General features: G+C 46.0%; 1 protein-coding gene and 1 long non-coding RNA gene across 5 annotated transcripts in view; one reads left to right on the forward strand and one right to left on the reverse strand.

Annotated features, from left to right (window-relative positions):
* LOC310853040 overlaps nt 1-17,898 on the reverse strand; it is a 484,331-nt gene that overhangs the window by 209,804 nt on the left and 256,629 nt on the right. The gene's annotated exons all lie outside the window — the stretch shown is intronic.
* DYSF (dysferlin) overlaps nt 5,146-17,898 on the forward strand; it is a 180,428-nt gene continuing 167,675 nt past the window's right edge. For 3 of the 4 annotated variants that reach the window (XM_083757038.1, XM_083757040.1, XM_083757044.1), the window contains exon 1: nt 5,216-5,466. In XM_083757038.1, coding sequence (XP_083613164.1) covers nt 5,379-5,466 — 88 coding nt within the window. In that variant the 5' untranslated portion in view covers nt 5,216-5,378. Of the gene's footprint in view, nt 5,467-17,898 lie in introns of all 4 variants that reach the window. The other variant, XM_083757042.1, reaches the window with a different exon arrangement.

Genomic DNA, 17,898 nt, shown 5'->3' on the forward strand with positions numbered 1-17,898 from the left:
TCTGGTTATCTCCCGCTTGGACTACTGCAATGCGCTCTGCGTGGGGCTACCTTGGAAGGTGACCTGGAAACTGCAACTAATCCAGAAGCCAGACTGGTGGCTGGGAGTGGCAGTCGAGACCACATAACACCAGTCCTGAGAGATCTGCATTGGCTCCAAGTTCGTTTCCGAGCACATTTCAAAGTGTTGGTGCTGACCTTTGAAGCCCTAAACAGCCTTGTCTCCGTATACCTGAAGGAACATCTCCATCCCTATCGTTCAGCCCAGACACAGGTCCAGCACCGAGGGCCTTCTGGCAGTTCCCTCATTGCGAGAAGCAAAGCTACAGGGAACCAGGCAGAGGGCCTTCTCGGTGGTGGCACCCGCCCTGTGGAATGCCCTCCCATCAGATGTCAAAGCGATAAACAACTACCTGACATTCAGAAGACATTTTAAGGCAGCCCTGTTCAGGGAAGTTTTTAATGTGTGACATTTTAGTATATTGCAGGAGCTGTGGCCAGGAGTCAGTGACTTAGCAGCACCTCTGCGGTTTTTACTGAAGGTATTAGACCCAACTACTGCAAATTTCCTTTCTATTCTGTCCCCGCATTACAGGTTGGACTGAGAGAATAAGGTAACAACCCTGAGTAGAAACCCAGATTATGCCAGATAAAGGTAGCCTCTTGCTGGCTCTGTGATTCTTTTCTTCGGGGCCAGCATCCAGGTTTTGTCCAGTTTTTACAGCCCAATTGTTTTCCCTTGTGTGTATTGATCTGAACCTGCAAGTCCAGAGGGACTACATTCTTAAGAGGGATATAAAAAGGTTCCATGCGACATGGAAAGGTACAGCTTTCCTTGCATCTGTTTCAGAGACGGTGGCAATTAAATTATTTAATCATTTAACTAATCGCATCCCACAAAAAGCTCCCGAAGTGAGGCAACAATAAAAATGCATAGCAAAAATTTTCAAATCCTATACAGGCTTGAAGAAGGTAAAAGGTAAAGGTACCCCTGCCCATACAGGCCAGTCTTGACAGACTCTGGGGTTGTGCGCCCATCTCACTTAAGAGGCCAGGGGCCAGCGCTGTCCGGAGACACTTCCGGGTCACGTGGCCAGCGTGACATCGCTGCTCTGGCGAGCCAGAGCCGCACACGGAAATGCCGTTTACCTTCCCGCTGGTAAGCGGTCCCTATTTATCTACTTGCACCCGGAGGTGCTTTCAAACTGCTAGGCTGGCAGGCGCTGGGACCGAGCAGCGGGAGCGCACCCCGCCGCAGGGATTCGAACCGCCGACCTCTCGATCGGCAAGTCCTAGGCGCTGAGGCTTTAACCCACAGCGCCACCGGTTTTCATTAGGCATAAGGGGGTACGCAGGGGTATGCATACCCCTAAACATTTTGTGAATCTTTGTACTTTTGTCAATTTACTATATTTTTCCTGATTTGAACTATGAAATGGTGATTTTCTTGAGTCAAAATGAGAGTACCCCTAAACATCTTTAAAGAAAAAAAGCATTGGGCGTAAGATTATCAGAAGAGGCGGCTGGATCAGACTGAAGGTCCATCTGGTAGTCCGGCATCCTGTTCTCTCAATGGCCAAATAAATGCCTGTGGGAAACCTTCCTCCTGTGGTTTCCAGCAACTGGTATTCTGGGATGGTAGCTGCTGATAGACCTGACTCCTCCATGACTCTGTAAAGTTAGTTTTCAGAGCTATCTATCACTGCTTTCTGTGGGAATGAGTTCCAGAACTTAATTATGTCATTCATGGTTTGCTTAATTCATTTTATCTCTCTGTTCATCCCCCACTTTAAAAAAGGCTCCCCGCGTGGTTTACAAATGTCCATGGTAACACAGTTCATGCCCTCAATCTTGCAATCTTAAGACACAACACAAAAGGAAAAGGCAATGGGAGGGAGGAAGGAAGAAGCGAACTCACTATCTCATAGTTACAAAATGTTTTGTAATGACCAACTGGAACTGAAAGATTTCAAGGCGAGGAGGAGCAAAATGTTGCAGATCCTTCAGCAGAGAATGGATAAAACAGTGAAAGAAGCATCTCAGAATTAAGGAACAGCTTGAAGAGGAATGGTTGAGAGAAAATCGAATGAGAAAAGCTGCTGCAAATGATACAGCTGGGAATGAGCAGGTTTCTGCAAAGAAATAAGTGACTGGTTTTAACAACACTCCTGTATGAATATATGCTGCAACATGATCTGGAATTATGTGCAGTTCTGATTGCCCCATTTAAAAAAAGGATATCGCAGCAGAGCCGGGAAACGGTGCAGGAAAGGGTAAAAAAAGTGATCAGGGAGCAGGAGCAAACGCCCCTACAAAGGAGCTTGTTGCATTTGCTTTTGCTTTTCAAATTTTTATTTTTGCATTTTCAAGTTTATATAGAATAAACAAAGGAAAGAAGATACGCCATCAAATAAAAACAAAAAATCCCCTTTGACTTCCCTCCCCCTCCTTATTGGTGGATCCTCATAAAGATTTTTCCCTCTGCATCTCTTCCCTAACTCTATTATAATTCAAATTTTTACTACAGGTTTTCTGTCAGCCCTACCAATGAATGTAATTGTTCACCATAGTTTTTCAAATAAATTATATACTCTCCCCATTCTTTAGTAACCTCAGCCTCTTCCTGGTCTCTAATTCTTCCTGTAAGTTTTGCTATCTCAGCATTGCTCATCAATTTTATCTGCCATTCTTCCTTGGTCGGAGTTGTACCATCTTTCCATCTGTTGCATTTCTGGTGCTAGAAAATGAGGCCATGAACAGGAACTTCAAAAATTTTGCACTATGTGGAGAAGGAGACTAGCCTCTCTCATAATATTAGAAATCCGTTATTAGACGACACACCTAGGATTCTGGGTTAAGGAAGCAAGAGCTGCTCCCTGCTTCTGAGAAAACAAAGCCTGTCTTTCAACTCAGATCTGCGCCCCTTGCCTTAAAACGAAACGCAGGCTCCTGCGTAGGCACAAAGCAGAAGTAAACAGGGACATGGCAATCTTCAATGTTGCAAAGCCAGGGGCTAACTTTGGATTGGGGGGAACTTGGTAAAAAGGGTCATTGGAAGCCAGATGGTATAGCATTACCTGAAGATTAGAGGTTGTGGAAACACAGAGGCAGGTGGTGCCCGTGTCATGGAATGACCTGGCCGAAATACGGGAAGCCCCATCAGCGTTGGCATTCCGCCCTGTGGAGGGAAGCATTTCCCTGAATTGAAATCCCTATGCCAAGAAAGAGAGAGAGAAAGAAAGAAAGAGTGAGAGAGAAAGAAAGAAAGGGAGAGAGAGAGAGAGAGAGAAAGAAAGAAAGAAAGAAAGAAAGAAAGGGGGAGAGAGAGAGAGAGAGAGAGAGAGAGAGAGAAAGAAAGAAAGAAAGAGAGAGAAAGAAAAAGAGAAAAAGAAGAGAAAGAAAGAAAGGGAGAGAAAAAGAAGAGAGAGAGGAGAGAGAAAAAGAAAAGAAAAGGGAGAGAGAGAGAGAAAGAAAGAAAGAAAGAAAGAAAGAAAGAAAGAAAGAAAGAAAGAAAGAGTGAAATAAAGCAGAAAGAAAAAAAGGGGAAGAGAAAGCTCTGAGGATGCTAATTTTTTAGCGTTTGACAGAAATGCCCAGAAAAGCCCAAGTTGTTTCCTAGGGAAGACGATGGGGATTCACACCTCACTAGTCCTAATATCTGTTTCAGTAAACGCAATCTAATAACCACAAGAGTCCCCAAAGTTTCTGCTCAGTCACCTTCGGCAGAGTGAGGAGTGGGGGGAATTTTCTGTGTACAATCTGCACTGAATCGATGAAAGGGAGAGAGAAAATGATTTATTTATCAAGGAGTTTGAGCACCCAATTTACTCCTTCGCCATTTTACCCTCGCCACAACCCTGTGAGGTTGGCTAGGCTGAGAGGCAGAGGCCATCTCCCACCACCCTTCTGTGTAATACCCCTCCCCACCCTCTCACTAAGGGTCTGGTGATTTCTGTTTCAGTGTACAGTGGTACCTCAGGTTACAGACGCTTCAGGTTACAGACTCCACTAACCCAGAAATAGTACCTCAGGTTAAGAACTTTGCTTCAGGATGAGAACAGAAATCATGCTCTGGCGGCGCGGCAGCAGCAGGAGGCCCCTTTAGCTAAAGTGGTGCTTCAGGTTAAGACAGTGGCGTAGCGTGGGGGGTGCAGGGGGGGCCGGCCGCACCGGGCGCAACATCTGGGGGTTAGGGTTAGGGGGCGCAAATCCATGGGTTAGGGGGCGCAATTACTTGCCTTGCCCCGGGTGCTGACAACGCACGATACGCCACTGGGTTAAGAACAGTTTCAGGTTAAGAACGGACCTCCAGAAAGAATTAAGTACTTATCCCGAGGTACCACTGTATCTGAAGAAGTGTGCATGCATACGAATGCTCATACCACGAACAAACTTAGTTGGACTTAGTTGGTCTCTAAGGTGCTACTGGATATATATATATATATACATACATACTGCGTCAGACCAACACAGCTGCCTACCTGAATCTAGAACCAAGAGGCCGCTATACTTCAAAATAAATTTGCACTCGCTAGAAACATAACCACCCAACCAAACCCCACCTGACCCTCCCCCTCCTCCCTCCTTTTCTTCTTCTTCCTAATTATTTAAAACAATTCATAAACCAAGAACTCATACATTGACCACTAAGAATGAAACATACGTTGTAGATATTTTCCCACATTTATTATGCTATTTTTGTGATATACAAATGACATGAGAAAACTTGGTACACTTATTTGCATAACTTTATTCTTGTTTATAAAACCAGAGAGAGAGAGAGAGAGAGAGAGAGAGAGAGAGAGAGAGAGAGAGAAGTTAGTCATCAGAGAATCTAAAATAAAAAAATTGCACTCATCAGATGCTGTGATTCAGTTAACCAACCAAGTAATGTTGGGGGGGGGGTGTACATTTGTTAGGAGAAAAACGGCTCATGAAGATGCTTATATGAGTCACAAAATTGTGTGTCTTAAGGGAAATTCCCACTGAAAAGCTGTCAAATTTTCACAAAGAAATTAAAAAGCAATTGCAAACTGACGTGGAAATGTGGCCGGATAAATCAGAAATGGATCTGGACACATTTGTCTATCTCTTTGAACTTTTCCTGTCTTGATGCGATGACCTAAAGGCCAGCGCTGGAGTGTCCAGTTGTCTGAAAACGAACGCCAATGTCTTTGCAGGCCCTCTTGGCTTTGGAGCTGGCCAGGGCTGGTGTCCCTTTAAGAGCTCCATCTGTTTGTCACTGGAGCTGGAGCCAAGCTGCTCTGCCAGCTCCAGAGCAGGAGGGAGACGGGCCTGAACTGTAGGGAAAGCAAACATCCCAGAGGACGGGCCAGATCCGAGGCGAGGAGGGGGAGGAAAGCCTCTGGGCCTCCCAAAATGTTGCGGGTCTTCGTCCTCCACGCACAGAACGTCCAGACTCCGGATACGGATATCAGCGATGCTTATTGCTCCGTGGTGTTTGAAGGTAAGGAGGAGGCAGGATGAGTTTGCAACTACAGGGGCCGAGACGAGGGAAGCAGAGGTGCAGGGCAGAGAGAGCACCCAAGGGTGCTGGTGGGGAGGACACCACCTCTCTCTCTCCCATTCTCAGGGGCCAAAGGGGATTTGGAGAGGGACGCTTGGGGCTGTTTCTATTTGCAGGTTGCTGAATGTGGTACAAGCAAGAAATCAATCCCTGTACACATCTGCATAAACCTCAGATCTCCAGGGAGGTCTGTGACTTTTTCGTTTAGAGGAAAAGAGAATCAAGACGTGGTTAAAGGTAAAGGGATCCCTGACCATTAGGTCCAGTTGTGACTGACTCTGGGGTTGCGGCGCTCATATTGATTTCAAGGGAGGCATGTACAGCTTCCGGGTCATGTGCCCAGCAGGACTAAGCCGCTTCTGGCGAACCAGAGCAGTGCATGGAAACGCCGTTTAGCTTCCCGCTGGAGCGGTACCTATTTATCTACTTGCACTTGACGTGATTTTGAACTGCTAGGTTGGCAGGAGCTGGGACCGAGCAACAGGAGCTCACCCTGTCGTGGGGATTTGAACTGCCAACCTTCTGATCGGCAAGCCCTAGGCTCTGTGGTTTAACCCACAGCACCACCCGCGTCCCAAGGCGTGGTAGAAGTTTATAAAAAGTCTGCATGTCATGGGGAAAATGGGTGCAGAGAAATTTTCCTCCCTCCTATCCCTAGAACTTGGGGACACCTGGCAAGGGTGAATGTTGGAAGGTTCAGGAGAGATACAGTCCACGCAGCTCGTAGTTAAACTGTGGAACTCCCTCCCACAAGAAGTGTGATGGCCTAGGCAGCTTTACGAGAGAACTGTACAAATTCCCAGAGGAGAGGGAGATTGGTGGCTACTAGCCAGGCCAGCTAAGTTTCTCCCTTTGCAGTTGGAGACAGCAAGGCTTCCAAAAACCCGCGGCTGTAAACCCCGGGAGGGAAGAGGGCTCTGGTGCTCAGATTTTTCTTGCAGGTTCCCCAAAGGCAGTGCTCAGCAAACATTTTCAGCAGGGGGCTGGTCCACTGTCCCTCAGACCTTGTGGGGGGCTGGAGTATATTTTTTGGGGGAAATGAACGAATTCCTATGCCCCACAAATAACCGAGAGATGAATTTTAAATAAAAGGACACATTCTACTCTCGTAAAAACATGCTGATTCCTAGACTGTCCGCAGGTCGGATTTAGAAGGCGATTGGGCTGGATCCAGCCCCTGGGCCTTGGTTTGCCTAAAAGGCAAAGGTAAAGGGACCCCTGACCGTTAGGTCCAGTTGCAGACGACTCTGGGGTTGCGCGCTCATCTCGCTTTATTGGCCGAGGGAGCCGGCATTCAGCTTCTGGGTCATGTGGCCAGCATGACTAAGCTGCTTCTGGCGAACCAGAGCAGTGCACGGAAATGCCGTTTACCTTCCTGCTGGAGCGGTACCTATTTATCTACTTGCACTTTGACATGCTTTGGCGTGCTTTCAGACTGCTAGGTTGGCAGGAGCAGGGACCGAGCAATGGGAGCTCACCCTGTCACGGGGATTCGAACCACTGACCTTCCGATCGGCAAGCCCTAGGCTCTGTGGTTTAGACCTACCCATGCCCAAAGGCGGCTGCTCAGCCCCGGTGAGAACAGGAGGCTAGACTAGATGGGCCGTTGGGCCTGATCCAGCTGGCTCTTAGGAGGTGTGTCCCCTGCTCATCCGCAGCCAAACTTCATGGTCCCAAAGTCCTCCATCCTGGTGCAGTTGCTCAGCCTGCGAGAGAAACAATATTTGTGGAGAGTCTCTGCCAGGTCCAGAAAGGAAATGGGACCCCAGGAAGCGGCTCAATCCAGCCCAAGTTTAAAGTTCTGTGTTGGGCATTTGCCTTGTGAAATCATAAAAATGCTCAATTGTGGCTGTGTCCATTCGCTGTGTTTCTGCTTCAATGCAATGTTAAGGAACCTGCCTCTCTTTCTTTGGAATGGCTCAGAGGACCAGCCCTACCATTGGGAAAGGGGGAGCAGCTGATTTTGGCTATTGCTCAGTCTTATTTTCATCATAATTGTTGCGTTTCCACGGCCAAGGAGAGGCAACATCAAACTTGGCTTGCCCCTTGGGTACTTTGCATTTGGGCTGGGAGGGCAGGGGATTGGATCTCCTGCCTCGGGCAGCAGAAAGCCTTGGCTGGGGCCACTTGAGGTGTTGCGCATGCGCATTCAGGTGCTGTGCATGGACTGCACCACGTCAGACCGCAGGGGGCTCAGATGATGTAAGGCAGGACCGCGTGGTAACTGTATGTTGCTGTGGTCCTTTCCTGCATCCCAGGGCATCTAGAATGCTTCTCCCTTACATGCTAGCTTTCTCTGTGCGGGGATTTTATTTGGGCTTTAATTCATTTGACGCCTCCCTCCCTTTCCATATTCCAAAGGGGGTGGGGGTCACCCTCCTGCATCTGAGGCTACAGATTTGCTGCTGCTGAGCTCTTTCACAAGGAAAAGCAAAACAGGATCTGGGTCAGTGAAGACCAAAGGGGTCATCATCACCCAGCTACATCTCTCTGGCAGTATTTTAAGGAAGTCTGATGACTGATTTGTTATGTACGTCGTAAAATATATACCCAATTTATTGGCTATAATGTCAGAGCAACCGACGGTTGAATCCTATTACGTTTTTATGTGTGTGTGTGTGTGTGTGTGTGTAACTTATGAGTTAGTGAAACCAAATGCCCCCCTTACTTTATTTATTCATTTATATCCATTTCATAAAATGTATACGCTACTAGACTGCAGACGGAAACCTCAAAGTGGTTTGTGAAAAGATAAAACGAGAAAATCGAGGGGGAAATTTCAATAGTTTGAAACATACAGAAAGTTAAAATTACGAAAAACGGTTAAGACCCGCATTTTATTTCTAAGCTTCCAGGAAGGCTTGTCTAAACAAGAGTGTTTTGAGCAGGTGCTGGAAAAAGTGCAGTGAGTGAAGGCACCTGCTTGAGATCAATTGGCGGGGAGTTCCAAAGGACAGGTGCTGCCACGTTACTGGAGCTAATTCTTCTAAACGCTAAATGGGAATTATTTGGGATGTGTGCTAGTGCCTGTTCTGGTCCCAGTTGTTAGGGGCTTTATATGCTAATAGGCGTCCTGGGAAAAGGATCCCACGGGGGGAGAGAGAAGGGAGGGGTCTGTTTAGGGAAGCTTTTAATGTCTGATGTTTTATCGCTTTTTTATTATTATCCTTAATTCTTTTGGGAGCTGCCCAGAGTGGCTGAGGAAACCCAGCCAAATGGATGGGGTATAAATAATAAATTATTGTTATTGTTGTTATTATGCCTGGCATGTGGCAGTGACCAATTTTCTTACCCCTGCATGGCCACAGTTAACTTCCCTCCAGGCTCAGCTTGGAATAAGCAAAGGCGGAAGGAAGAGAGTGTCTCTGCGCATGTGCAGAGGGCTGTGTCTCATGGAGAAGCCACAGTCTGTGGCTGAGAGGGTTTCAGAGGAGGTGGTAACATAGCATTATGAACAAACAGCAGAATGTAACATTAATAATAATAATAATAATAATAATAATAATAATATTACTTATGCCCTGCCCATCTGGCTGGGCTTCCCCAGCCACTCTGGGCAGCTTCCAACAAAGTATTAAAATACAGTAATGCATCAAACATTAAAAGCTTCCCTAAACAGGGCTGCCTTCAGGTTTATTTGATGTAATAAACCAGAAATGGAAGTTGGGGGAAGTCAACGGGGGGGGGGGATGGGAAAATGAATGTTAAGTAATTATATTGCATATTTGTTATGAGAAAAGAAAATTAATTAAAGTTATTTATTAAAAAGAGAGTGTTTCAGAGGGTCTCCGGTCCTCCTCATAATCGGAGAGACTGGATCCTGCCCAGGGTATTTGGCAGTAGGAGCTGCAGATGAGAAACATAACCTCCCCAGCACCGCCACACCCTGCTCTTTTTATAGTTTCCTCCTTGCCGTCATGCAGCGCCTTTGGATCCTGGCCCCAGCACCTGTTTGGCCAGCGGGGGCTGGGATGGCTGACCTGGCAGAACTCCCTCTGTGTCACAGAAGCGCCCGCAAGTGCCCAGGGCTTAGTGGCCGCTTTGCAGAGGAGGAGAACATGAGAGGAGCAAGAGATTTTTGATGGTGGAACAGGCTCTCCTTCCTTGGAGTTTTTGAAGCAGAGGTTAGGTCATAGCTGTCAACTTTCCCCTTTTCTTGCAAGGAATCCTATTCGGAATAAGGGAATTTCCCTTTTAAAAAAGGGAAACGTTGACAGCTGTGGGTTGGGTGGCCCTCTGTCAAGGGTGCTTTAGCTGAGATTCCTGCATTGCAAGGGGGTAGAATCCTAGAGGGTGATTAAAAATAAATATTTATTTGGTTTTTCAGATTAAAACTTTACAGTCACATATCAAACATATCAATAAGATTCCATGGAATCTCCCAGACTTCCCTCCTCCCTTTTGTGGGTCTATTGTTGATCATTTCCTCCCGCATCTTTCATGATGATCCAGATCTTTTACATCTCCACTGTGTCCAAAATTCACCATTAATCTACAAGTGTCATACCAATCCTACTAACGATTTTAACTGTTTGCAATGCTCTTTAAGATAAGTTATAGATTTCCCCCATTCCTTATTAGATAGATATATAAGACCAGCTTTTCAAACACACTTGGGGGGTACAATCCCAGGAAAGCAACATTTAAAACAACGTACAACAATAAATTTAAAAATTATAAATGCGATAAGAGTATAAACACTTAAAACTTTAAGATAAGCTACTGCAGACAGATGACCCAGCGTCACCCCTGGAACCGAGTTTGGGGATTTTATTAACAAACTAGTTTGGGTCGGGGGATGATCTGCGCCTACAGATCTGTACACAGAATCTGGCGATCATCCGTGTTGTCTTCTGATCTTTGCCTTACAGGAAAAGGTCAAATTTTTGCTTCAATTCCTTATTTAAATTCTGGTCTTCCTGATTTCTGATTCTTCCGGTCATTTTTGCCATTTCAGCATAATCCATCCACTTCATCGGCCATTCTTCTCTGGTCAGGACTTTATCTTCCTTCCATCTCTGGACCAATAACGTCCGCGCAGTCGTGGTCGCAAGCCTAAATAGTCTTTTCTGCTCCCTTGAGATCCTACAATGCTAGAGTTGGAAGGGGCACGGAGGGTCATCTAGTCCAACCCCTGCAGGGCAGGAATCTCAGCTCAAGAATCCCTGACAGACGGCCACCCAATTTCTTCTTCAAAACCTCCAAGGGAGGAGACTGAAAATGGCGCCATATGTCCTTGCCAAAACAATCACTATGAACTGCCCTGAGACCTGCAGGTAGGGTAGTATATAAATTCAATTAATAATAATAATGTAGAACTACTCCAAGGGACGCAGGTGGCGCTGTGGGTTAAAGCCTCAGCGCCTAGGACTTGCCGATCGAAAGGTCGGCGGTTCGAATCCCTGCGGCGGGGTGCGCTCCCGCTGCTCGGTCCCAGCGCCTGCCAACCTAGCAGTTCAAAAGCACCTCCGGGTGCAAGTAGATAAATAGGGACCGCTTACCAGCGGGAAGGTAAACGGCGTTTCCGTGTGCGGCTCTGGCTCGCCAGATGCAGCTTTGTCACGCTGGCCACGTGACCCGGAAGTGTCTCCGGACAGCGCTGGCCCCTGGCCTCTTGAGTGAGATGGGCGCACAACCCCAGAGTCTGTCAAGACTGGCCCGTACGGGCAGAGGTACCTTTACCTTTTACCTTAGAACTACTCCAGTGTCATCATTACAAGTCGTCCTCAACCTTCCGAGGGAGACTGTTCTGCTAGGGTTGGCCTAGATGATCTCCGGGGTCCCTTTCCCACTCTGCAATTCTGTGATTCTATGATAAGAAGAGGCTGCTGGATCAGGCCAAGGGGACCCCGTCCAGACCACCTTCTCACCAATGGAGAACCTGCAAGGAGGACCTGAGCGTCCTTTCCTCTCCTGTGGTGTCCAGCAACTGGGGTTCAGAATATTAATAACAATAACAATAATAATTTATTATTTATACCCCACCCATATAGGGATGTGGGTGGCACTGTGGGTTAAACCACAGAGCCTAGGACTTGCCGATCAGAAGGTCGGCGGTTCGAATCCCCGCGACGGGGTGGGCTCCCGTTGCTTGGTCCCTGCTCCTGCCAACCTAGCAATTCAAAAGCACGTCAACGTGCAAGTAGATAAATAGGTACCGCTCTGGCGGGAAGGTAAACGGCGTTTCCGTGCGCTGCTCTGGTTCGCCAGAAGCGGCTTAGTCATGCTGGCCACATGACCTGGAAGCTGTACGCCGGCTCCCTCGGCCAATAAAGCGAGATGAGCGCCGCAGCCCCAGAGACGGCCATGACTGGACTTAATGGTCAGAGGTCCTTTTACCTTTACCTTTACCCCGCCCATCTGCCTGCATTTCCCCAGCCACTCTGGGTGCTCCCAACTGAAATAATAATAATAATAATAATAATAATAATAATAATAATAATTTATTTATTTATACCTTGCTGATCTGGCTGGGCTTCCCTAGCCACTCTGGGCGGCTCTCAACCGAATATTAAAAACATAATACAGCATTAAACGTTAAAAACTTCCCTTCAGATGTCTTCCAAAAGTCAGTTGTTTATTGACTTGACATCTGATGGGAGAGCGTTCCACAGGGCGGGCGCCACCACCGAGAAGGCCTTTGCTGCCTCCGACTGTGGAGAGACGCCCATCGATAGCCCTCTCTTCATGAATTTGGCTAATCCTCTTTTAAAGCCATTATGCTGGCGGCTAGCACTGCCTCATGAGGGAGTGAGTTCCACAGTTTAACATGGAAGTTTCCACCCTGTCCTGAATCTTCCACCCATCAACTTCACTAGATGTTGGTGAGTTTCTGTCGTTATGAGAGAGGGAGAAGAACTTGACCCGCTGTCTCCATTGCATGCATCATTCTGTATCTTGCCAATTCTTCCTCCCTTCCTTTTCTCCAAACTGAAAAGTCCCAAACCGAGAATTCAGAGGCAGGACCTGATTTCCCAGCTGGATTCTTTCTCTCCCCCTGGGATCACTGAGTCATCAGTCCTCTTGCTGCCAAAGGGTATTTCCACCCAACAGGTGCAGAATTTGTGTGTGGGGGGGGACAGTCATCCGCTTTAAGCTCGTGTTATTTAAGGTGGTTCTGCTCTGCCTTCGACGTGCACAGAGCAGCTGAGAGGACTCATCCTGTGCACGCCTTCTAGAGCTCTTCTTCATGAAGGCTCCTGCATCACCAACCTGCGAGGCGTCCTCCCTCTTTCTTTTTTCTGTCTTTTAATTTTTTTTTAATTTTCAATGCAAAATTACAACAAAAATTACAAACATTGAATCCAAAATAAATCTGTACAAACAAGAAAGAAAAACAGAACACAAAAAAAGGAAAAAAGAGAAAAAGAAAAAAGAAAAAGCACACATCTACAAATAAAACCATATCTTCATTTTAATCTAGTCATTACATACATATACACATATTCCTTTGTTCTAAGACCTCAAAAATTTTACTCCTTCTAAATTGTTGTGTCTAATGTAGATTACCTTTATCTTTATACTTTTTACATCATTTTTATTTCTCTTTAACCCTGCAAAGTGTCATTCATTACACACCGATATGCTTACTCCAGAACAATGTTTGTTCATATACCCTTTAGCGCATCCCCATTCTTTTAATAATTTCTGGTCCGATTGTCCCCTTATGAATGCTGTGAGTCTTGCCCGGTTTATATGTTCACAAAATTTAATTTGCCATTCGTTCATTGATGGAATATTTCTCCCTTTCCAATTCTTTGCTATAAGCATCCTGGCAGCTGTCGTTGCATAAAGGAATATTTCCCTTTGATTGTCAGGAATATTGTTTGTGATTACTGTATTTTTCGCTCTATAGGACGCACTTTTCCCCCTCCAAAAATGAAGGGGAAATGTCTGTGCGTCCTATAGAGCCAATGCAGGCTCCTTGGCTTCAGCGATAGCAACGCGAAGCCTCCAAAGCGCAGAGGGAGCTCTCCCTCCACACTCCGGAGGCTGCGCATTGCTTTCGCTGAAGCCTGGAGAGCGAGAGGGGTCGGTGAGCACCAACCTCTCTCGCTCTCCAGGCTTCAGGGATAGCCCCTGAAGTCTTTGGAGCGCAGCGGGAACACGCGCTGAACTCCGAAGGTTTCAGGTTCCTTTTGCTGAAGCTGGGAGAGCAAGACTCTCTTGGCTTCAGCGAAAGGAACCCAAAGCCTTTGGAGCGCAGTGCGAGATCCCGCTGTGCTCCGAAGGCTTCGCAACCTTGCCGTCGCTCCCGGACCTGTTCTGGGGGCTGGGGTCGGGGGAAGCTCGGGCTAAAAACAAAGCCAAGACAGCGAGCGGGATCCATCCCGCTGGCTGTCTTGGCTTCTGCCAAAGCCGCGTGCAGCCTATCCCGGCTGGAGAGGTTGCGTGTGGTTAAAGAGGAAGCCAAGACAGCCAGCGGAATGGATCCCACTGGCTGTCTTCTTGGCCTCTTTGCTCTTTGGGGCTGGGGCAGGGGAAAAAAAAATAATCCCCCCTTTATTTCCCCCCCCTAAAAACTAGTTGTGCCCTATGGTCCGGTGTGCCCTATAGAGCAAAAAATACGGTATACCTACAAGCAATACCTCAGGTGCTTCCCCCTTCTTTCTCAGGGGTTGTCCGCCCTCCTGCCTGTTGCAATGCACTCAAGGGGACGGGGGCAATTGGCAGACCCCCAGCTGGCTCCAGCCCACCGGCCGGCAGCCGGTCAAACTCCAGTCCTCAGTTCTGCATCAAAACTGCGACCCAGAGCTTTAGAAACCTTTCCAAAGCTGAGCACGCAAGCCAGCAGAGATAACAAACTCCTTGAGGCAGAAGGGCGGGCAGAGGCAAATGTAAAGCATATTTACAAGCAGTTTATTTAACATACATCAGGACAAAGGAAAAAAACATGTCTTCCCCCTTTCGTGTCCAACAAAGAAGCAGCAAAAGGCAAAAGCTATACAGTATAGTTAAAGCTCTGGTTTTCCCAGTAGTGATGTATGGAAGTGAGAGCTGGACCATAATGAAGGCTGATCGCCAAAGAATGGATGCTTTTGAATTCTGGTGCTGGAGGAGACTCTTGAGAGTCCCATGGACTGCAAGAAGATCAAACCTCTCAATTCTGAAAGAAATCAGCCCTGAGTGCTCGCTGGAAGGATGGATCCTGAAGCTGAGGCTTCAATCCTTTGGCCACCTCATGAGAAGAGAAGACTCCCTGGAAAAGACCCTGATGTTGGGGAAGATGGAGGGCACAAGGAGAAGGGGACGACAGAGGACGAGATGGCGGGACAGTGTTCTCGAAGCTACAAACATGAGTCTGACCAAACTGCGGAAGGCAGTGGAAGACAGGAGGGCCTGGCGTGCTCTGGTCCAGGGGGTCACGAAGAGGCGGACACGACTAAATGACTCAACAACAACAATACACAAACGGAGGTTCCCGGCAAGCTGTGCTGGAATGTAAACAGACATGTAACATACCACAGCTCCACACATCTGTTTAGGTGGAACAGAATATCCTAACACTGCCAAGAGGGAAGTGGCTGTTCCTGTTGCCATCTGCTTCCCGGCCTGCCAACTTCCTGTCCGCCTCTCCCCATCTTCCCATCAGATTTCCACCTGAGGTTTAAATGGCTGGAATACTTTGAAAATATGCTGTCAGTGGCTCAAATGTGTTCCTTCAAACTTTCCCAATTCTATGTTTCTATGGCACAACTGGGTTTTTCTGTGATTGTTTTTCTGTGACTGTGGGCTGGGTCTCTATCTCCTGCTTAATCATCCACAGCCTCCAAATGGTTGACATAGAATATAAAATGTTCGTTAAAAATACAGATTTATTGAATTTGTATCCCAACTTCCCTCCTCTGCAAGAGCTCCAAGTGTTGTACCTGTGTCAGTGAGTGAGCAGGACAAAGCCAAAGTTTCCCCACTAATCTCACTCTCAGTTTCGGTCACTGATGAAACTCAAACAGAAGAATTAAGCCTTTTGCTGTTCTGGCTCGAGGCCCCATGTGAATATCCTGCAGGCTTGGAATGGACACTCCTCAATGTGTCATGGAAGTGGCCTGGGGAACTCATTGCAACCAGATGTCATGGTGGACAGAAGCACATGTGGTTTTCTAAGTATGTTAGATTGTGGTGGAGGATGGGTGGTGTATTAGATGGATGCTGTATGCGGCAGGCAGGAGGGGAACATCCCATAGTCAGAGGCAGCCTCCCTCAGGCTACCCAATGCCAGGGAGGGAGAAAGTACAGTCGCGGACATCTGTCACCATCTTGTTCTGCTAGTGAGCTTCATGGCTGGGTGGGGATTCGAACCCTGCTCTCCCAGGCCCTGGTCGGACACTCTCAGTGGGTCTCAAACATTTTTTTTAAAATAATTTTTTATTATTTTCCTAATACATACTTTTACAACACACTACAATAAATCACATAGATACTTTTAGCTCTGCCGAGCTTGGGACTTCCCTCCATCCCTTCAGCAAGTATCCCTTATTTTCTTATATCGTGCATTCTATTTTTTAACCTTATATCTGCCATACATTGTAAGAGCTATTTCAGTCCTGCCAGTGTTTTTAAAGTTTTACAGTTATCCTTTATATACACCATAAATTTACTCCAGTTCTCTTGAAACCTCTGATCGTCCTGATCCCAAATTCTTCCCATCAGTTTGGCTAACTCTGCATAACTCATCATTTTTGTCTGCCACTCTGCAATGGTGGGAAATTCTTGCAATTTCCAGTTTTGGGCAAGCATATTTCTTGCCGCTGCTGTGGCGTACATAAAGACTCTTTGGTCCGCTTTCTTAATTTCCTTCCCCATCAACCCCCCAAAAAGGCTTCAGGTTTTTTGGGAAAGGTGTATTTAAATATTTTCTTGAGTTCATTGTAAATTAACTCCCAAAAGTTCTTAACTTTATCACAAGTCCACCACATGCGGTAAAGTCTCCATCCACCTCTTTTCATTTCCAACATTCTTTGTCCTTCATCCTATACATTTTTGCCAGTTTTGCCGGAGTTAGATGCCACCTATAAATCATTTTCATTAGGTTCTCTTTTAAAGCCGTATATGCCGTAAACTTCATATTTACATTCCATAATTCATACCATGCGTCTAATTCTATATTGTGCCCAAAATCTATAGCCCATTTTATCATTGCTTCTTTTACTTCTTCATCTTTTGTAAACCATTCTAATAACAAATCATACATTTTGGATAATGTTTTACCTCTGCCTTCTATTAAATCTATTTGAAATCTTGATTTTTTTTCTCTTCAAACCCTTTATCATCATTCAATATATCATTAACCTGATGGTATTGCAACCAACCTGTAAACATACCTTCTATTTGATCATATGCCTTAAATTTTATCCCTTGTTTTGGGGTCTCAAAAAATTTTGTGCTACTGCTCTCTTGGTTCCATCGACTCACCCCCAGTGCCCCCCACCCCACCCTACCCTACCCCATAAAAAGGTGAGATTACCTAGGGGGATGCAAAGAGGCAGAGGGCAGCAGAAGAGGGGGTTATGGAGGGCACAAATGAAAGAAAACCAGACTTCGAAAAGCTGATATCATAGGATCAAGTTCATCAGTTTTGTTTAATTAATTAAACTAAATAGTTTTAGCTGGATTTTTAATAAATGGGCAATTAATTTTTGCTGTTTTGAATTTTATCACGTTATTGCCAGGCGAAAATGTTCCTTCTTAACCAGGTCTTTGGCTGATTAATATTCTATGGCCTTTTAAATGTGTTTGTGGGAAGGGGATGTTATTGTTTCCTTTCCTTTTTGTTTTCACTCTTTATTTTGTGCTTTCAGCCTGTATTTCTATCTTTTGAACCACACTGAGATCTTCAGATGAAGGGCAGTGTATAAAATTATTTAACTAATTAATAGAAAAAGAAGTGCGGGAACTCACCAGGAATGTCTCCCTTGGAATTCCAGTGCAGTTAATGCAGTTAAACTGAGTGAAGAAAGAGGTGATTTCATCCTGCATGCTAGGCAGGGCCGGATTGAGACCTTTTTTTAGAGGCCCCAAACACTTAAAAGATTTTGTGCCCCCATATATATCTCATTCAAAATATAAACAATAATAAACTGTAAATCTAAACTGTACTTTTTGAAAGGAAACAAAACCTTCAGTAGGATGGAAAATAATCTGTATTTTTGTATGCTCCCACTTTATTTCTATTTGGGAAAAAATTCTCTGACTTTTTCTAATTGCAAAGTCTTTGATCAGATCCTCAAACTAATCTTACCTGACACATCTGCTTCTATACTCAGTCAAGATGAGGCATCTGGCCTGCCTTGTTGCTCTGTTGTTCTATTGGGATTTTAAATATATTTTAACCGAGAAAATGAACACTCAGAGCATTCATGTTTAAAATCTTGC

Source organism: Podarcis gaigeae (genome assembly GCF_964106915.1).
Source record: "Podarcis gaigeae genome assembly, chromosome: 9".
Lineage (NCBI taxonomy): Eukaryota > Metazoa > Chordata > Lepidosauria > Squamata > Lacertidae > Podarcis > Podarcis gaigeae.